Source organism: Sabethes cyaneus, chromosome 3, assembly GCF_943734655.1.
Source record: "Sabethes cyaneus chromosome 3, idSabCyanKW18_F2, whole genome shotgun sequence".
NCBI classification, from domain to species: domain Eukaryota; kingdom Metazoa; phylum Arthropoda; class Insecta; order Diptera; family Culicidae; genus Sabethes; species Sabethes cyaneus.
In genome coordinates, this window is record NC_071355.1 from 251791796 (window position 1) to 251810680 (window position 18885).

At 41.5% G+C, this 18885-nt stretch overlaps 1 protein-coding gene across 1 annotated transcript in view; it reads left to right on the top strand.

Annotated features, from left to right (window-relative positions):
- Window positions 1-18161, top strand: part of LOC128739720 (protein bowel) — a 123360-nt gene extending 105199 nt beyond the window's left edge. Inside the window, exon 3 of the mRNA XM_053835218.1 lies at window positions 15891-18161. Coding sequence (XP_053691193.1) covers window positions 15891-17274 — 1384 coding nt within the window. The 3' untranslated portion in view covers window positions 17275-18161. The remainder of the gene's footprint in view (window positions 1-15890) is intronic.
- Window positions 18162-18885: the final 724 nt, after the last annotated feature.

The following is an 18885-nucleotide window of genomic DNA, read 5'->3' on the forward strand; positions in this document are numbered from 1 at the left end:
GAAAAAAGGATATGTAAAGTGAATCGGATGCCCCTTGAGTTGATTTAAAAATAGTAACTAAAATTTCCTGCATTTTAATCTCTAGACATCCATAGAATTTCAATACAACAATAATCCCAGACAGTAAATCCACTCCTTCGCAAAGTTCAATGCCGAGACAATTTTCCTCGAACTGCAGGAAGGTTTCAAACATAACCAACAATTTTCTGAACAAAGGTGCAAACTAAGCAGAAACTCGCCAAATCCTCGGTAATATTCTCGGAATCCTCATCGGGCGTTCATGTTTGGCACAGAAAAAAGAAACACTTAATTTCTGCAGGATGCAGCAAAAACTCCGCAACGCAGCGTCTAAGCAAGATTTATGTTCCCAAGAACGGCTTTTTTTTCCTTTAACCTCGTCCCGAATTCCACTGAAAGCTTTTTACTGGAAAAAAAAAATAAAAATAAAATGCAGCTCTTGTGTGTCTCGAGCATCGCATGAGAAAAACAAAAACATGCAACAGCAGACGAAAATTTTTCGCGTACACTAAACTAGTTAAACGAACCAAGTCGGATTAAGCGCGACGCGCAGCAATAAGTCAAAAACACTTGAAAGTTTTATTAACAACAGTAACAAATCATTTGTGCGGTAGCTAATGAATGCAAATTCCATTAATAGTTTGTTTCCTGTCAGTTTTTTTTTTTCTTCACCGTTTCGTTCGTTGTGTTAAGCTTCACTGCTGCCAACGCTAGAGCTTGGTGTTGTTGATTTTTTTTTGTTTTTTGTTTTTTTTTTCGCTTTTAACTGCGCAGGTTGAGACAATCGCGGAGGCTGACGCTGTGCACCCATAAAATTCAACCATCATTTGCATATCCGTCGACGACGACGACAACGGGTTTTCGTCGATATGGGTTTAGGGGCCAGCTCGGAAGCTCCCGTTTGTTGGTTCTGTCGAGTGGTGAATTGAAAATGATAATTAGAATTTATCTATTTATTTTGTTTTGGCCTACGCTCGAATTAAGGCAGACTGATTAGCCGGATGCCGTTTTGCGTTTGGAGTGTTTCGTTTGATTGTTATTGGATACCTTTGCTACACATTAGTAGCTCGAAAAGGATTGGTCTTGCTACGATTTTGAGTAGCAAAGAAATAAGCTTTCATCTTTGCGTTGATCCAAAACGCTGGGCAAAAATTCTGAAGAAAAGAAAACATCAAGAACAAAATGACCTCCACCAAAAATTTTTATTATTTATCGATTTGTTTCTATCCATTCGACTTTATTGGTCTCCATGGAGTAACTGGATGGGGAAAAGCCAGATCGAGGCCATCGTCAGGTGGCCATAAAACCCCCATCATCTTTTACAAACATCACATAACACTAAACGATCGAACCAAATTCAAACTACGAGTCCAGATCAAACACGCATTTTCCAATAATGGTCGTACTAAAGAGCAGTATAAACCCTTTAAACAATATGGATCTATAAGATCTCATCCAATTCTCGGGATAAAACCGAGCGGCCAAGTTGTTTTAGAGATGATTATCGAGCGATTCAAATTGAAATTAAACTTGGCATTGAGAATAACGCAAAGATCGTTTGACATGACCAACCCTTTTGAGTACTTGATTATCAATTTTGTATTCAAAAATTATTGGGCTAGCAATACGATGAAAAGACATTTTCCAGTACTAAAGAACAACCAATTCGTCCGTCACCCAGAAATAATACTACGGCTTTAACACAACAACGATACCTACAGGACTGCTTTGTGGTACGCCTGATTTGTTTTTGAATAGTGAGGAAAGGCAGGAGCTGTGCGCGTAATGTTTGACCGCATAAGTAGGAACTGAACCACTCAACAAAATGTTGTGGAGCGCTAAATCGGGAAAGTTTTCGCAAAACCATTCGGTGGTCTATACGGTCAAACGCTGCCTTCAAATCGGTATACACTATCATCGATTTGAGCTTTCTGCTCAATGTGCGAGATGCAAGTTGACGCGAAATCTAGAAGATTAGTGCAAACATAAATCCGTGTTGATTAACATATATATAGCTTTTCGTATGCTAAAGAATCATAGACCTTAGTGTTATTTTGAACATTTTGCACGACACTGAGAGGTAGTTATGCCTGATTATGCCTGATATTTTGTCGGTCACCGTTTTTGAAACCCGGAAACATGTAAAACTCTTTCCAGATTACGGGAAATTTTCTATGTTCAAATGATCGATTGAATATGCAACATAAAGGGTCTGCAAAAACGTTGGCGCAGTGGTTGTAAACAATAGCAGGAATCGCATCTGGTTCTACGGAAAAAGTAGTTTTCAATTTTTTTGCATCGTGTATTTTCATGTCCGTAGTGATTTCAAACGTAATCAAATCAAGCGATACAGATTCGGAATTCGGAAGCAACGCTGTTGGCGAAACACTTAACAAACAATTCGCGTGAATCTATAATAGATGTTCCTTTAATACCTTCGAGGTAAACGTTCGGTGGAAGAATCGAGTTTTACGCTTAGAATTCACAAAATTGCTTGGAGTTTCGTCATATCGTTTGCCGTTGCAATACAAGCTCTACTGAAATCACCACTAAACAATATCGCCTGCTGACCGTTTTATTGCACAGCTCTGCCATAGAAGCAATGTGCGCATCGATAACAGCAGCGTCGGTGCTTATGTCTGGTAGAATATATGCCGCGCAAAGCAAAATTCTCAAGCCATGAATGACGGTACTCACGCATATCTGCTCCAGATGAGTGTCGTGCGAGGTTTCCAATAATGCGTACGGATATTGTTTGGAAACGGCTATCAAAACACCACCACCAGACACACAGTCATTAGGCATAATAGGCATTAGGCATAAATACATAATGGACGATAGGCATAATGTACGAAGTAATGTATGTACGTTGTAATTCGACCTAAATTCTATTACTGTTTGGGACGACAGTACTCCCGAGAAAGCTCACAGAGCAAGAGACCGTAGATCTTGGATCACCGGGTCGACTTGCACTGGGCAATCGGAGGGGCTACGCGGACAAATCGTGCAACAACTGCGGTATTCCTAGGCTGTTCGAATCTTGGGAATTTAAAACTCTATTTTAGCATCTATAGCTTTATTACCACAAAAGTGTGCGTGTGGGTGTGTAGTGTCTCCTGGGGCAACTAGGGTTTTCGCTGTGGTACGTACCGGATCCTGGGCGCTGAGGGTCGTTGTTGGTTCAATTCTGCTGGTTGGTTGGGTGGGCGATATCGGGTTCAATGGTCGCAGTTTGCTGGCGTCCCAGCAAATTGCAATGGCGGACTAGCTTGTCCAGGAAAGGTTTTCTTCTTCGGCGTCTTCCTTCGTTGACTCGATCGGTGGGCCACGGACGATACCGTATTGGTTCCGCCGAGAAGGGTCCTCTTTTACGATTAGGGCCTTCTGCCCGAGGATTCCGCGATCGGTGCCTGGTCTCCTTTACGGTTAGGCGTAGATGGAGTTCACCACCTAGGCCGACTCGTGTGCGTGTGAGGGATCGACAATCGGATTAGAATCCGAACCAAAATGCCAATACAAAAAGGTCCTGAATAATTTTGCCGTATTCAACTAGTTTTGACCACTTTTAGCAAACAACTTTTCTCTTCCACTCACTTCTTTCACACACGAACGCCGTCACATATCTGACCATTTGGCGGTTTTTCTATTATATCTTTGCCCTTTCTTTACCACCCACCATTTTCTTCTCCTTTCGCTACAAACTATGCCCACCCCCTTCAGGGCTGGATTTTCTTGCAGCTACGGTCAATGTCCCCCTTTTTGCCTTACTAATAATAACAATATATGTTTTGTGTTTCTTACTAACCTACTAACAAATTAACAAACAAATTTATATTTCTATTACTTAACCCTACTAACAATTACTAACATAGAAATACAACAGTTATTAAAAAAAATTAGCACATTTAAAAAAAATACCTAAGGAGAATTTGTAACAACGGTTACACTATCCTCCCGCCTCGGTAAAATAAATAATTAATGTAACCTTAATTATTTATTTTAACCTAAACAGAGAACTAAACAATTAAACATCTTTGAAAGACAAATGCCAATTACAAATATTACGTTTAGTCGACACGGAACAGTATAATGTGGGTTAAAAGCATCTGGGGACATGAAACAACAATTTAAAATCAACTGGCAATTAAAAGCGAGTTTTCTCGTGGAAATCTGCCATAAAGAAGCACGTGTGATTTTATCCTGTAAGTATACATGTTATAGCACAATCACAATTTACGGCGAAAACGATCACTAGAGTTCATCCGTTCGTTCAGTTCATTTACTCTACTCAACGATGAGTTGAGGAAGGATGATCAGTTCGGTTCGACACGCGGTTGGATTTAGATGTTACGGACAGTGTATTATGTTTCTAAAGTAATTTACACGACTTCATTTAAGGACAATTATTATAATCAAGTTACTACTAGTGAATCACAAGATAAGTTACTATTGATATGTATATCTAAACGTTCGGCTGATTTACAGTCATTTTCAGTATCATTCCATCGGGTGGCCATTCCCGATGATGAGAGGAATAATAGTGAAAACAAGTTTAATCATTCGGGCTTGAGTATATCAGATTGGTGAGCTATTATTTAGAGGGTATTTTTTTTCCTGTTCTTGCTTTCATTTGCATGCTTTATTTTTACTAACTTGGTTCTTTTGTAAGGCGCCATTACAATCGAACTCTTCTTCCTAAATTCTCTGGGGTAATCTTTAATCTATCTCCTGCTCGTTGTGACGTCACGGATTTCTATCAATTATAATCTGATCTGATATAAATTGCGTTTAGAGAGCGAGCTCAACTCTACTAAACTTCATTGCCAAAAGCCAAATCAACGACTCTCTGAGTGCCTTTGGAGAAATTATGGCACTGCCTTAACGGCTGGATCTTGTCTGATGGCGACCAACCTTGAGAGAGGGATAAGTTCATCTTGCTTATGATGGCTGACTTGATTGCTGCGGAGTGTACCCAGCGTATAAACGTAACTGCACTGCGCTTGCACTTATATGCACTTTTGCTGAATAGAGATTGTTTATTTTAGGCTTGCTGTTCCTGGGCGAAGGTCTGCAGCGGAAAATACTCCTAGATTTTTCCCGTTTTCATCTGCAACCTCGTACGAACTAGTTCCTCGTTTGGCGATTATTACACATGGAGTGTACACTGGACCATATTTAGCATTATATTTAGCTACAGCTACGGATGGTTTGAAGTTGCGCTTGTAGACCTTTTGTCCTATCTGGTAAGTCGGACAAAACTTTTTGTGCCTCAGGTTATACACTTTCGTGGTCTTCGCATAACTTTTTCCCAGGTTCTTTGCTACGAGGTGAAACAACTTTTTGTTAATTTCGTCTCGAAGCTCATTCCTCTCATCTACTGAAATGTCCCTTACATCCCTATCCAACAGATGCTCGTCACCTTTGGTGACTTTCTCATGTCCATAGAGTATATGGTAGGGACTGTAACCAGTAGATGAGTGGATGGTTGTATTTAGCATTTCCTCAACCTCGTTTATTTTGGTATCCCATAGCCGCTGATCCTGTTGCATATAGGTTCGGAGACAAGCATTGATGGTCCTGTTAACTCGTTCCACCGGGTTAGCTTGGCTGTGGTGGCGTGAATTAGCCCAATGCTGGATTTTCCAATGCTTCAATAACGCTTGAAATTCTTTTCCCACAAAAGTTGTCGCATTATCGGTTATCACAACTTCTGGGGTTCCAAAGCGTCTTAGCCAACAACCTTCCAGAATCCTGCACACCTCTTTACTCTCAATTCTTCTCACAGGCACTAGCAGAATCCATTTCGAAAAGAGGTCCATCATGACCATCAAATGGCAATTTCCCTTCTTGCTGCGAGGTAAACTTTGAATAAAGTCTAGGGCTAACATCTGGAAAGGCTTGCTGCACATTCTTTGCTCTCCCATTATTGGGGCGGTTGGCAAGGTTGACGGCTTGCATCGCTTGCACATGTCACAGGCTTGCACATACCGTTTTGCATGTATAGCCATCTTTGGCCAAAAGTAGCGCAGTTTTAGCTTGTGAATCAGCTTTTCGTAGCCAGGATGCAATGCTTCGTCATGCTCATGGTATAAAACTTCTTTTTGTATGTTGTCCGGTAAGCAAAGCTTCCATTCATAGCGGTAATCCATGGCATCGGTTGGAGAAGCAACAAATTTATACAATTTGTTGTTCTCTATTTTAAAATCAGCAAATTCGTGTGGGTTCTTCTGTACCTTTTGAAATGTTTTAGAATACCAATCAGCATGGCTCAAGTCAATCGCTTCTATTGCCCGCGACAGGGCGTCCGGAACGACATTGTCGGACCCCTTGCGATGTTTTACGATCATATCGTGCTGCTGCAGCAACATGCTCCAGCGACTCAGCTTAGATGACGGTTTCCATTTAGAGTTCATGATGAACGACAGGGCTGACGAATCTGTAATCAGCGTAAATCTAGTACCTTCTACATACGGTCTAAACTTATCAATTGCTTCCAAGGCAGCAACTCCTTCCTTCTCGGCTGCTTTCCATGCCCTCTGGGTGGTAGTTAGCTTGCGGGAGAAATAAGCGATCACATGCTCTTTCCCATTCTCGTCTTCCTGCGTTAATATTCCTGCTATAGCCAGGTCACTGGCGTCCGTTTGGATAGTGAATGGCCTTTCGAAATTAGGGCAGGCTAATATCGGCGCTGATATCAATTTTTCCTTCAGCGTGGAAAAAGCTTGTTCTGCCTGTTCACCCCATTTAACTACTTTCGCTTTACCTTTTAGCAAATCGGTTAACGGAGCGGACAGTTCACTGAAGCAATCTATAAATCTCCGATAGTAGTTAACCATCCCCAGAAAACGTCTTAGCGACCTCACCGACTTGGGCCTTTCGAAGTTAACTATAGCCTCAATTCTATCGGGATTCGGTCTAATCCCCGACGTAGACAAAACGAAGCCTAGATACGGCAGTTCGGGCAAGCAAAATTTGGATTTTTCCAAATTTATAGACAGATTAGCTTCTCGTAATCGTCGAGCTACTTCGGCAAGGCTCTGAAGATGCTCTTCAAACGTGTTGCTTACGATGACTATATCGTCAAGGTAAACAAACACGTTTGGCTCTAATTCGCCATATCCCAACACTCGATCCATCAAACGAGATAATGTTGCCGGACTGTTGACCAAACCAAATGGAAGTCTGGTGAACTGGAATAGTCCTTTACCGAAAATTCTGAATGCCGTATATTTGCGAGATTCAGGATCTAATGGAATCTGCCAGAATGCTTTTGATAAGTCTATGGTAGATAAATACTTTGAAGTTCCCAGTCTTCCTAATATGCGGTCCTGGTGTGGAAGCGGATACGCATCTCTTCGGGTTCGTAAATTCAATTTTCGCGCATCCAGACACATTCGAACTTTAATGTTATCTGGTTCCGCCTTCGATTCTCCTTTCTTCATCACGGGAACTATTAATAAGGCCCATTCACTGTTCGACCTCTCTACGACACCCGATTCGATCCATTTCTCCAACTCTTCATTCACACTCTTTTGCACTTCGGGTGACCAGGGATATGGGTTCATTCTTACTGGGGCTGCATTTTGGTACTCCTCAGAAAATTCTATTTTATGGGTAATTAAGGGTGTTGCATCCAGTTTTTCTCCATCTTTGAAAGCTTTAAACTTTGTTTTTACTTCTTCGAGCTGCCTTTTCTGTCTGTCCGTTAAACCTTCTTCCTTCAGTTCAACGTCTGTGTGTTGTTCCTCGTTCATCGTCGCGATATCAGCGGTAACCGTTGGCTCTATGTGAAATTGTTTCCAAAAATTCATCCCCAAAATAAGACGACGATTTAGTTTTGGTGCTACTATAGTGGTAATGATTCTCGTCTTGCCATTGAAGGTAATGGGTAAATCGACGAATCCATGAACTTCTAAAGCGGATCCTCCTGCGGTCGATAGTTTTACATTGGTCGGTTGCAACTTTAATTTCAGGTCTCGGAGAAGTTTTTCACAATCGATTCCTAAAACCGTCATTTGTGCACCGCAATCTAATAGTCCTATCACCTTAACACCCATCACGTCTACCTTCGCAAATGGTCGATTATCTCCATTTACGCGTAACACTAATTCCTCTATCTCTGCTTTAGTCGAAACAAATTTTGTTAGAGGCTTTTTGGACAACAGTCGACGACCCCTTACGCCGACATTTTTCCGTTTTTTAAACAAAACGGACACTTATCTGTGGAAAACCCGTGGAAACCACATTTTTCGCAAAAGGTTTCTTTTTCCATCAAGCATGCACTGAAATGATGGTAATTTCCCCTGCAGTTAAAGCAGACTGTTTTTCCTGGCACTCGGTATTCTGCTAACCTTCTGGCCAATCCTCCTTTGCTGCTTCCTTCTTGAGGGTCCGGTTCAGTGGGTTGCCTTCTGTTTGATGTACTTGGCTGAGATGAACTTTTTGTTTGCTTCCAAGATGCTGGCTGATTATTCCTATTTTCATTTGGGTTCATGTCCTGCCATCGGCGGTTCTTTTCCTGGTCATGGTTATTCCAGTTCCTCGGTGCGTTTCTATACTCTCGATTGGACATGCTGCCAGTTACTTCATGGACTTGTGCGGTTCTGGTTCTTTGCTCCCCATCTTTCTTGTACAGAAACCAATTCGCTGCATCTAACTTTCTTCCCCATACTTTTAACATTCGCATCGTTCGTACACCTTTCACCAGCAACGCATTTTTATAGTCCGACCTTAAGTTTCGAAAAACTATATCGAACTTACGCTGCTCCGACGGTGGAACGGCCATTTGATCAAAATTAGATTTGATGGCATTGTAAAAATCTTGAAATTTTTCAGCATGCCTTTGCTTTCGCTGCGATGCTTGGTCTTCATAACGGAAGTCCATATCAGGGGGTTGGAATTCTAGCTTGAGCTCGGTTATCAGCTCGCGCCAATTTCGAAATTCCTTATTCTTTTTGCCTTCAATGAACCATGTTCTGGCCTCTCCAGTAAACAAGTGTATTGCTTCGTTGAACAACTCACGCTGGCTTAAGTTTTCCGCTTCCGCTATGAACTGTACTTCCGTGACGAATTTATTTAAACCCCTACCATCATCTTTTCCATCATACTTCAGCTTCCAATCTGCTACTGGTTTTGGGTTCCTCTTTCGAACTCTTTTCTCCGCTCTGTCTTCCTGCTGACCCTCATTGGCGCTTTCATCAAACTCCGAATCTTCCAAGTTCGACAAAATATCTATATTATCTTCTTCCTCATCTACTGACTGTTCATCTTCACTACTTTTTACGTACTCACTCTTTCGCGGTTTCTGTGTAATCTTCGGCTGGCACTTTTCAACTATTCTAGTCTTCGGTTTTCTATTTTCCTCTTTTCTATTCTGTCCTTCAGTTCTAAATTCAATTCCTCTATCTTTCTCCGGATGATTTCCCAACCGGTTTTTAGTCGCAATCTCTAAGTCATTAAACTTAGCAGTAATCATTTTGTCCACATGCTCAAGCAACTTTTGGAACAGATCTTCATTTGACTTTCGTTTGAAATTCTGCCTCTCTCGCGGAGTGCTCGTGTTCTTAATCAATTCCTCATTTTCCTCGTTTTTATCTTCTTCCTCCTCAGACTCGCTATTCTCATTCTCAAGTTCTTGGACGCTTAACTGACTTATATTTTTCAATAATCTCTCCTGTGTTTCTTTTACTGCGTCTGGGTCATTGGACAGCAAAGAGAAATGGTCATTCAACAACATCAATGCTGTTCGTTCCAAGCCCTCAGTATCAAAGTTTCGCTTTAGTCGTACCAACCGAAAATACAGGTGAACTAGTCTCGTTTGTAACTGAACTAATTCTGTCTTCTTAGCCTTTCTGTGGTCTAACGCATACCGAATTTTTGCGAGTTTCTCGTCGACCAGACGGAACTCTTCCTCACACCTCTCTTGCTCTACCGGAAAATCTAAGCAATCTTTATTAAGCCCTTCTTTTCTCATAACATGCCGTAATTTTCTCTTCTTAGCATCTCTAGATTCACCACTAGTAAATTGTACATCACGGATAAACAATTCATGCTCCACTTCGTCGTCCAGAAGGTGATTTACGTTCATGGACTGATACTGGAGCGCATATTCCGAACTCATCGTTATTTAACGATTCGGTATTTATTTTTATACGATTTTTGAAAATATTACGCAAATAAACAATTTTATGAAAATAAAATATTTAAAATATAAAAGTATTCAAAATTGATTCAAATTTTCTAATAAATTGTGCTATATTTAGTGTTTTGGTAGTGTGTTTTATTTATTCAGGACCTTTTTTTGTTTTAGTGTAACTGTTCAGTGTTGGTCCGCCAGATTTTGTTGTTTCAGACGCCCGAAGCTTGTAATCAAAATTAGACTGTAGGTACTATGCTTTGTTTATACTTTCGAAACCGATCCTAGGCCACTGTCTTGCAACGTTGCGTAAGTAATTAGCTCTTTGCTGCGTTTGGCTCCAATACACATTCAACGTAAGTTTGAATGTGTACTCACCTGCCGCCTTGCTAAAAAAAACCTTAGATTTTTTTAAATTCTAATCGATCCTCCGATTACCTATCGATTTTACGTTGGTCGCCAATTATTACTGTTTGGGACGACAGTACTCCCGAGAAAGCTCACAGAGCAAGAGACCGTAGATCTTGGATCACCGGGTCGACTTGCACTGGGCAATCGGAGGGGCTACGCGGACAAATCGTGCAACAACTGCGGTATTCCTAGGCTGTTCGAATCTTGGGAATTTAAAACTCTATTTTAGCATCTATAGCTTTATTACCACAAAAGTGTGCGTGTGGGTGTGTAGTGTCTCCTGGGGCAACTAGGGTTTTCGCTGTGGTACGTACCGGATCCTGGGCGCTGAGGGTCGTTGTTGGTTCAATTCTGCTGGTTGGTTGGGTGGGCGATATCGGGTTCAATGGTCGCAGTTTGCTGGCGTCCCAGCAAATTGCAATGGCGGACTAGCTTGTCCAGGAAAGGTTTTCTTCTTCGGCGTCTTCCTTCGTTGACTCGATCGGTGGGCCACGGACGATACCGTATTGGTTCCGCCGAGAAGGGTCCTCTTTTACGATTAGGGCCTTCTGCCCGAGGATTCCGCGATCGGTGCCTGGTCTCCTTTACGGTTAGGCGTAGATGGAGTTCACCACCTAGGCCGACTCGTGTGCGTGTGAGGGATCGACAATCGGATTAGAATCCGAACCAAAATGCCAATACAAAAAGGTCCTGAATAATTTTGCCGTATTCAACTAGTTTTGACCACTTTTAGCAAACAACTTTTCTCTTCCACTCACTTCTTTCACACACGAACGCCGTCACATATCTGACCATTTGGCGGTTTTTCTATTATATCTTTGCCCTTTCTTTACCACCCACCATTTTCTTCTCCTTTCGCTACAAACTATGCCCACCCCCTTCAGGGCTGGATTTTCTTGCAGCTACGGTCAATGTCCCCCTTTTTGCCTTACTAATAATAACAATATATGTTTTGTGTTTCTTACTAACCTACTAACAAATTAACAAACAAATTTATATTTCTATTACTTAACCCTACTAACAATTACTAACATAGAAATACAACAGTTATTAAAAAAAATTAGCACATTTAAAAAAAATACCTAAGGAGAATTTGTAACAACGGTTACAATTCAGCCAAAAAAAATTTCGGTCTTCTACGACAGTTGTTGAAACTCGGTCTATTGGATTTCGGTTATTTGTTATTCGGTAATTCAGTACCAACCCAATGAGTACGACTATGCGACGGTAGGGATAACTAACACGTGCCGGTAGACCTCGGAAAGTGAATAAACCTAGGCAGATATGATTTGTGCGGCGGATCGCCGGCGACATTCTGTTCGTGGGCATGATCTGGCAGAAACTGGTCTCGATCGACTGCACCGTACGCTGCTTTGAAGTCAATAAAGATTTGATTCGTGGGCACATTATACTCCTGACATTTTTGCGAGATCTGTTTGATGGTAAAAATTTGGTCCGTAGCGTCGCCAACCAGTGTTGCCAGACTTTGATGAGGAAAAATCTGTAGTTTTATCATCAATCAAAGGGTTACACGTTCTCTCGGCTTTCGTTATTGATTTTTCCACATTCGCCTTTAATCTATGTTTTTCCGCCTTACCCCCTTCCATTTTTCATAGTATAGTTCTTTGGTTCGGCGTTGTTCCAGTGGTACGTTTTATTTAACGTCTGCTTTTCTGGCTTCGTTACATCGTTTTTAATCTCTTTCTAGCGATTTGTTATTGGTTTTTATTGTCTTTTGTTGCGTTTTTGGTTGCTTTTGATGGCATGTTTTTCTTCTCATTTGTAGTATGTTTTGGCATTTCTTCCCAGCAAACCATAAATCGTATAATAATGTGTGGAAATCATCTTAAATATCGCTAAACAAACTCGAAATCTTACATACCTTTTTTTTAATCTTTTACCGTTGTTTCGCCATGTTTTTCGTGTTTCGATAACTTTTTCCCACTTTTCTATCTTTCTATTTAATTTTAATTTAATTTAAACAATAATCTTGTTGTTTTTTGCTGCCTTTTCGTCGTTCTTTCGACACTTTTTTGACGCTTTTTAAACATCTTTTGTGATTTTGTTCTGTTTTTTCGTTCATCTTTTCGCGTTTTTTCGTCATCTTTTCATGTTAATTCCGACGTATTTTCAGCGTCTTTCCCCGTATTTTCGTCAACTTTTCATCGTATTTTCACTACCCCTTCATCACTTTTTCCACATACTTTCATCGCACTTTTGTTGTCGTTACATCGGCTCTTCGTTGTTTTTTCTTTGTATTTTAGTCATGCTTTCATCGCTGTTTTTTGTGTTTTCTGAAGGTTTACATAGCAACAGTTACTTAGAAGAAGTTGAAATGTGCGAAGAATTAGAAACGAAAACATTTCACTTTTCTCCCATATTCCAAATAGAAAAATATCAGCATTACTATTAATCTGAATGTTCTACAGTCAAAGAACAAAAGTCTAATAATGAAAAACATGTAAGTCCGAATTGACAGTATGGCAGCATTAACGTGAATTATCGCTTTTTAGTTCACTAAAACCCTCCTTTGTTTCTTTCTCCCAGAAGCAGGGAATGAAAATATCATTGTTCATACGCAGAAATAACCGTCCAAAACGAAGAGCCCAGACGAAGATAAACCAGTTATTCTCTGCCTATAAAACAAACATACGTAGCAACCAGAATGTATCACGATAACAAAATAGTAGGACAAATGAACGTCCCTTCACACCAGCAAGCAGAACAACTTTCGATGAGAATATATTTCGATACACACTCGCTCTCACAAGCGCTTGTTGTTGGTCATAAAATATGTCTTTGTCACCAGTCGGCTGGTTAAAGACAATACTTTATCAGCAACTTGAACAACAGGGACAAACAGCTAAAACCGTAAGAAAAAGACCAGCTTGTTTTGAACTAAAGTCTGGCGTACAAAAATTACCAACGCTACGTTGGTAACTACCAAACACTGCCGCTGCCGACATAGAAGTTCATGAACTTTATGAAAATCCGTTCAAGTACTTAATCCGTAGGTCCTTAGAAAATTCCTAAATCCATAGAACTACGGATAAATGCGCATCGTTGTCGCGAACCCCCACGAAGCCCGCCTAATTCCCTATGAATCCTTGTGCTGTCGTTGAAGGAGTTCGGCCAAATTTCGGCCTTCTAAAACAGTTGTTGAAATTCGGTCATTTGGATTTTGGTTATCTGCTATTTGGTCATTCGATACCAGCCCGGTGAGTTGATGCGAGGGCTAGGGACAACTCACAAGAGTCGGTAGACCTAGGAAAGCGAATAACCCGGACAGATGTGATTTGTATGACGGGCCGTCAATACTACGGTCTGCGGCCGTATTGCTCTGAATCATGTATAAAATATCATAAAATATTTTTTACCTGCTTCTGATAAAAGGTCGTAATGTCAAATATTTTCCTGCCAGTTGGTCCCTTATGTTTGCACTAATGTTTTTTTACGACAAACGACGACGTTATGCCAAACAGCATTATGGCCAAAGAATTTATGTTAAATGGGTGGCCTCGGTTCTCATTGTATTGTGACGGAGCGATGATTGGCTCAGCGCGAATTCATAGGAAAGTGAAGTTTCCATTATGCCTACCGTTCACTGTACCTATTATCCATTATCTCTAAAGTCCATAATACCCAACCAATCGATGATAGGCGGCGTAACTGGATCTGGGACAGAATTTTTGTATCAAGTTTGTATATTTTTTATCATACTTGTCTAGTTTTTGTGTCATTTACATAGTTTTGTAATACTTTTGTGTTACCTGTAATTCATTTTTGTAATTTTTAAATGGCGCACTATTGAAATATCGATTTTTTTAAATCAGCTAAATATATTTTTGATGACATTTTCGTACCATTTCGGTACAAGTTTTCACTTTTGTGTCAGTTTTTTTTATTGTCAGTTGTTATTGTTGATCGAACCAAAGCTAAAATCGGTGTTAATTTTAACTGGATTCGAACCCACTTCTCCCGGTTTCTAAACAGTTAGCAACTAACAAAACCTCTCCGTTATGAATCACAACAATTTCAATCAATCCATAATGAAATCTAGCAAACCACATATTGACAGAAGATGCTCAAAGAAATCGCAAGAAAAGTGCTGGAGCTTAAACAATAAACCTAAACCGCGCTCGTCCGAACTCATCCGTCATCAAGTGGCAGACCGTTCGTTCGTTGCATTGTAGCACAAACCACGGGAAGGAAAAAAAGGAACACATCATCTCCACACTATTGTCAAGTACGATTGGTCCACCTAAGCACAGATGCACAGCTTCCACAGTCTGGTTTAAACGAGCGTAATAACAAAAGCACATGGCCCCAAAACTGTGTGTGACTCCACCAGCTTACACCATCAGCTACAAGTAGAGTTGTATAGTAAAAGGGCCAGGAAGCAGCAAAAAGTGCAATGCACTCGGAAAAATGCTGTCGATCTCGGGTTTGGTCGGTCGGTCTCGAGACCAACCCCTACCGTACATGTACCGATGCTTTAACGTACTGCGGCAGGCAGGCAGGCAGGCATGCCGTTGTGGCCGCCTTACTTTAACCGTGCTCGCGGCGTGTCTGTCGATACCACTTTCAGTCAAACGACGAACCCGACAAGGTTTGGCACTTCGCTGGTAGTCGAGCCGGTTTTTGCGCACAAATCTTGATTCCGAACCACCGTCGTCATATTCGTGCTGGGGCACAACCACGCTCTCTGACTCCCGGTGCGGTCACTCGGTGCTCTCCGTGCCGCGCGGCCTCCCTTTTCGTCGTAACTTTTTTTCCCTCGCACAGTAAGTGGTTCCAGCCTCGGCAGCTTTATCTAAATAGTGGTCGTTCAACGGAGAAGCTTCCTAAGCAGTAAAAGCGATGCTTTCCACCACGCGAGAAGAGGTAAGACCTCGTTGTAGATCAGACGGGCATGGGGGAAGGGAACCATGCAACACAAAACAAACATAACATAGCTCTACATATATAGGTAGAGGTTTTTTTTTCTTTACTCCGTAAAAAATGGAGTCAACAGTGCAGTGGAGAGAAAACAGTGGGTAACAGATGACCGTTCTCCACCGGTGCACTCTTCTGTCGGTGTTCCGCGGTTACAAGTTGCCAGGTCGGAGAAGTTCGAGAGAATGCTCGATAATTGGAACAAAATATTTTGCATGTTGAAAGTTGCTGCTTGTAAATGACTGCCTGCTAAACGAACGGGAAGGGGTAGGAACTGAACTGATTTCATTACGAAGGACAGTTGCTTGCTTCCAGGCCTGTGCACTTTGGGTTGGGAAGGCAGTAATTCGATATTTCTTATAACCAGTTGTTTTTCTTTTCTCTTCCGCAGATACATCCACTCGAAGGAAAAGCCGTTCAAATGCACCGAGTGTGGCAAGGGTTTCTGCCAGTCGCGTACGCTGGCGGTGCACAAGATTCTGCACATGGAAGAATCCCCGCACAAGTGTCCGGTGTGCAATCGCAGTTTCAATCAGCGTTCGAACCTCAAAACACATCTGCTCACTCACACCGACCACAAACCGTACGAATGCAACTCTTGTGGAAAGGTGTTCCGAAGAAACTGCGACCTGAGGCGTCACGCACTAACCCACACGGTGGGAGACGTTCCGTCGGAATCATTGGATGTCGGAGATGATGATCCCAATCTTAGCGGCGACGAGGATGAAGGTGTTCTGGAGGTGGACTCTCCGGTTCATTCGCCTGCCGGTGGTCGCAATAGATCGCCGTCTCCGCCGCTTGATATGCCCGTTTCCGCCGAGCTCGACGATGACTATCCCGATGAGCACGAAGAAGAAAATGAGGAAGACGAAACAATTAGTATTGCGGGACATGAACCCGATCCGACACCAGTAGTCCAGTGCCATCATGAAAGGCCCACCGGGTCCAAAAGTCCGTACACAATGCGTCCACAGTATGACCACGGAAGAGGTCCACTGATGTTCCCTCCGTCGGGACATCCGTCATTGGGACAATGTCCCAATGGTGAAGATCTAACCACTACCGGAGGTCCCGGTCCGATTCCACCGGCCCAGCATCCTCACGAAATGTTTATTCCGATGCTGCACGTTCGACGTGATTTACACCATAAAATCGGCTTACTAGGCCGTGCATCATCCACCATCACTAGTGGCCTCATTGAGGCTGGTGGCCCATTTTACGGCTCTATTCCCTTACGAAAGCGAGCCATGGGCCCGGACGGTGAACCGCATCCTATCATGAGTCGCTCGCTGATGTCCGCTCATCTTTCACCTGCGATGATGAATCAGCGGCCACTGATGAAACCGCCGGATGATCCACATAAACCAACTTCCCATCCTCCGGATTCGCCACGCGAAACAGTTCCAATGATATCTCCTAACTCACCCCTGGTATCGCCACATCTCACCTCACCGCCACTACCACCACTTCAACTACCACCGCCACCACCACCAACAGCAGCAGCAGCAGCATCAGCAGCAGCAAACCAGCTTCCCATCAATCTTGTCAACATGCCCACTATTCCCCCATCCATCGCTCAATCGTCGCCAAGCACGGGCCACTCGGTGGCTCCATCGAGCTCTGCGCAGCCAACCATTGCCGCCACCTCACCGCCGTCGGCAATAGTAAGTCCACCGCAAGCATCGCCAGCATCCGTCCTGCAACAGCACCAGCAACAGCAACCGCCACCACCCCGAAAGACTGGCTTCAGCATAGAGGACATCATGCGCCGCTAGCCCACAGCCGCCGTCGGTCGGTCGGTCGGAGCGAATCAATCAATCAACCTGTGGCCGGGACGGTTAATTAATGCTAATGAATGCAACAAATGTACAAAATGAAAAGATGAAAAAATCACGGCAAGAATAGTAACAACAGCAACAGCAGCAGTTTTGACGCGTGCAAAGACAATTCCAGAGGAGATGACAATCAGTAGATAGTATGTGTATGACTATAATGATGGTTGTCTGTGTCATCTGAGTTGTGAGTGTGTCGTTGGTGTGACCCTTCTACCGCCCAGGTCCCAGCTTCCCAGCCATTGACTTCGAAGAAAGTGACACACGCAAACCAATGACATGGATTCGGGTCCTTCTGCGGGTTGTTTTGAGTGCTTTTATTTGAACAGCTTCCCAGCAGGTTCGAATGGAAAAATTGTATCACAAAAAAGTGAAATTTCGGTCATTACACGGTGTGCTGATAATGCAGAAGCATTTTGGAAAGCTTGAAAATAGTGCTTAACCTGAATGAGCCTATTTAATTGACAAATATGAAACTTTGTTGGTTTGGGCCTAAAATTTAAAACCTGCCATTATAAATTTATCAATTATCCTAATTCAGATTGTTATCAAATGTTATTCAATTAAGTTGTTTGACGCAATTCATCATTTTAAGTAAGTAGATTTTTTTCTCACATGCTAAGGGAGAAGGGACAGGGAATACTTACTTTTTTTCGAACTACAACGTTAGGGGAAAATTTCATGCATTTTTTTTGTCAAGTTTCTCATTGATTCGGGAATACTACGAAGCTCGAAATATTTATTTAAGATATTTCACAATTAAGGATATTACAACTGCAAATCGATTTCTAAGGCAAATCCTCTAAAGGCTTCCATTGTATCGGTTAAAATTTGTCTTTAAATTTTCTTTAAAATTTCTTTAAAAAAATGCAAAAAGAAAAATCGCTTACGATTAACTTTGGATAATTTTGGCGTAGTAAATTTCTGTTGGATTTCATTAGGTACTATCAGCCAGGTACCGTTTCTTGAATATTTTTAATCTAAATTTTTCAAAATAATCGAGAGTCAATTTAAATGTAACTTTGGCTTATTGAACTGCCAAAATTCTATAAATTTATTTTGACGCAATTTCGTATGCATTTTGAATCAATTTTGTCTCATTATTTCGTGCATTTATATTTACTCTAATTTATCTAAGTTCCTCTGCTGATTTTTCTGCTTAGACATAATTCAGTTTTGAAATGCCCAAATTAAATTTAAAAATTTTCAAATTAATTCGACAATTGTCCAATTTAAATTAAAAAATTTCAATTGAATTGGAAAAGCTCAAACTAAATCGAAAAATGTCCAATAAATCGGAACATGTTCAATATAAATCGAGATTCAATCGAGAGACGTTCAAATTAAATCGAAAAATGTTTAATTTGACAAATGTCCATTTTAAATCATAAAATAATTAAATCGCAAGAGCTCAAACTAAATCGAAAAGTGCCAAAATTCAATTTAAATATGTTAAAAATAAGACGAAAATTGTCAAATTTAAATCGAAAAATGTCAAAAAAAAACTCGACAAATTTCCAATCTAAGTCGAAAAATGGCTAAATTAAATCGGAA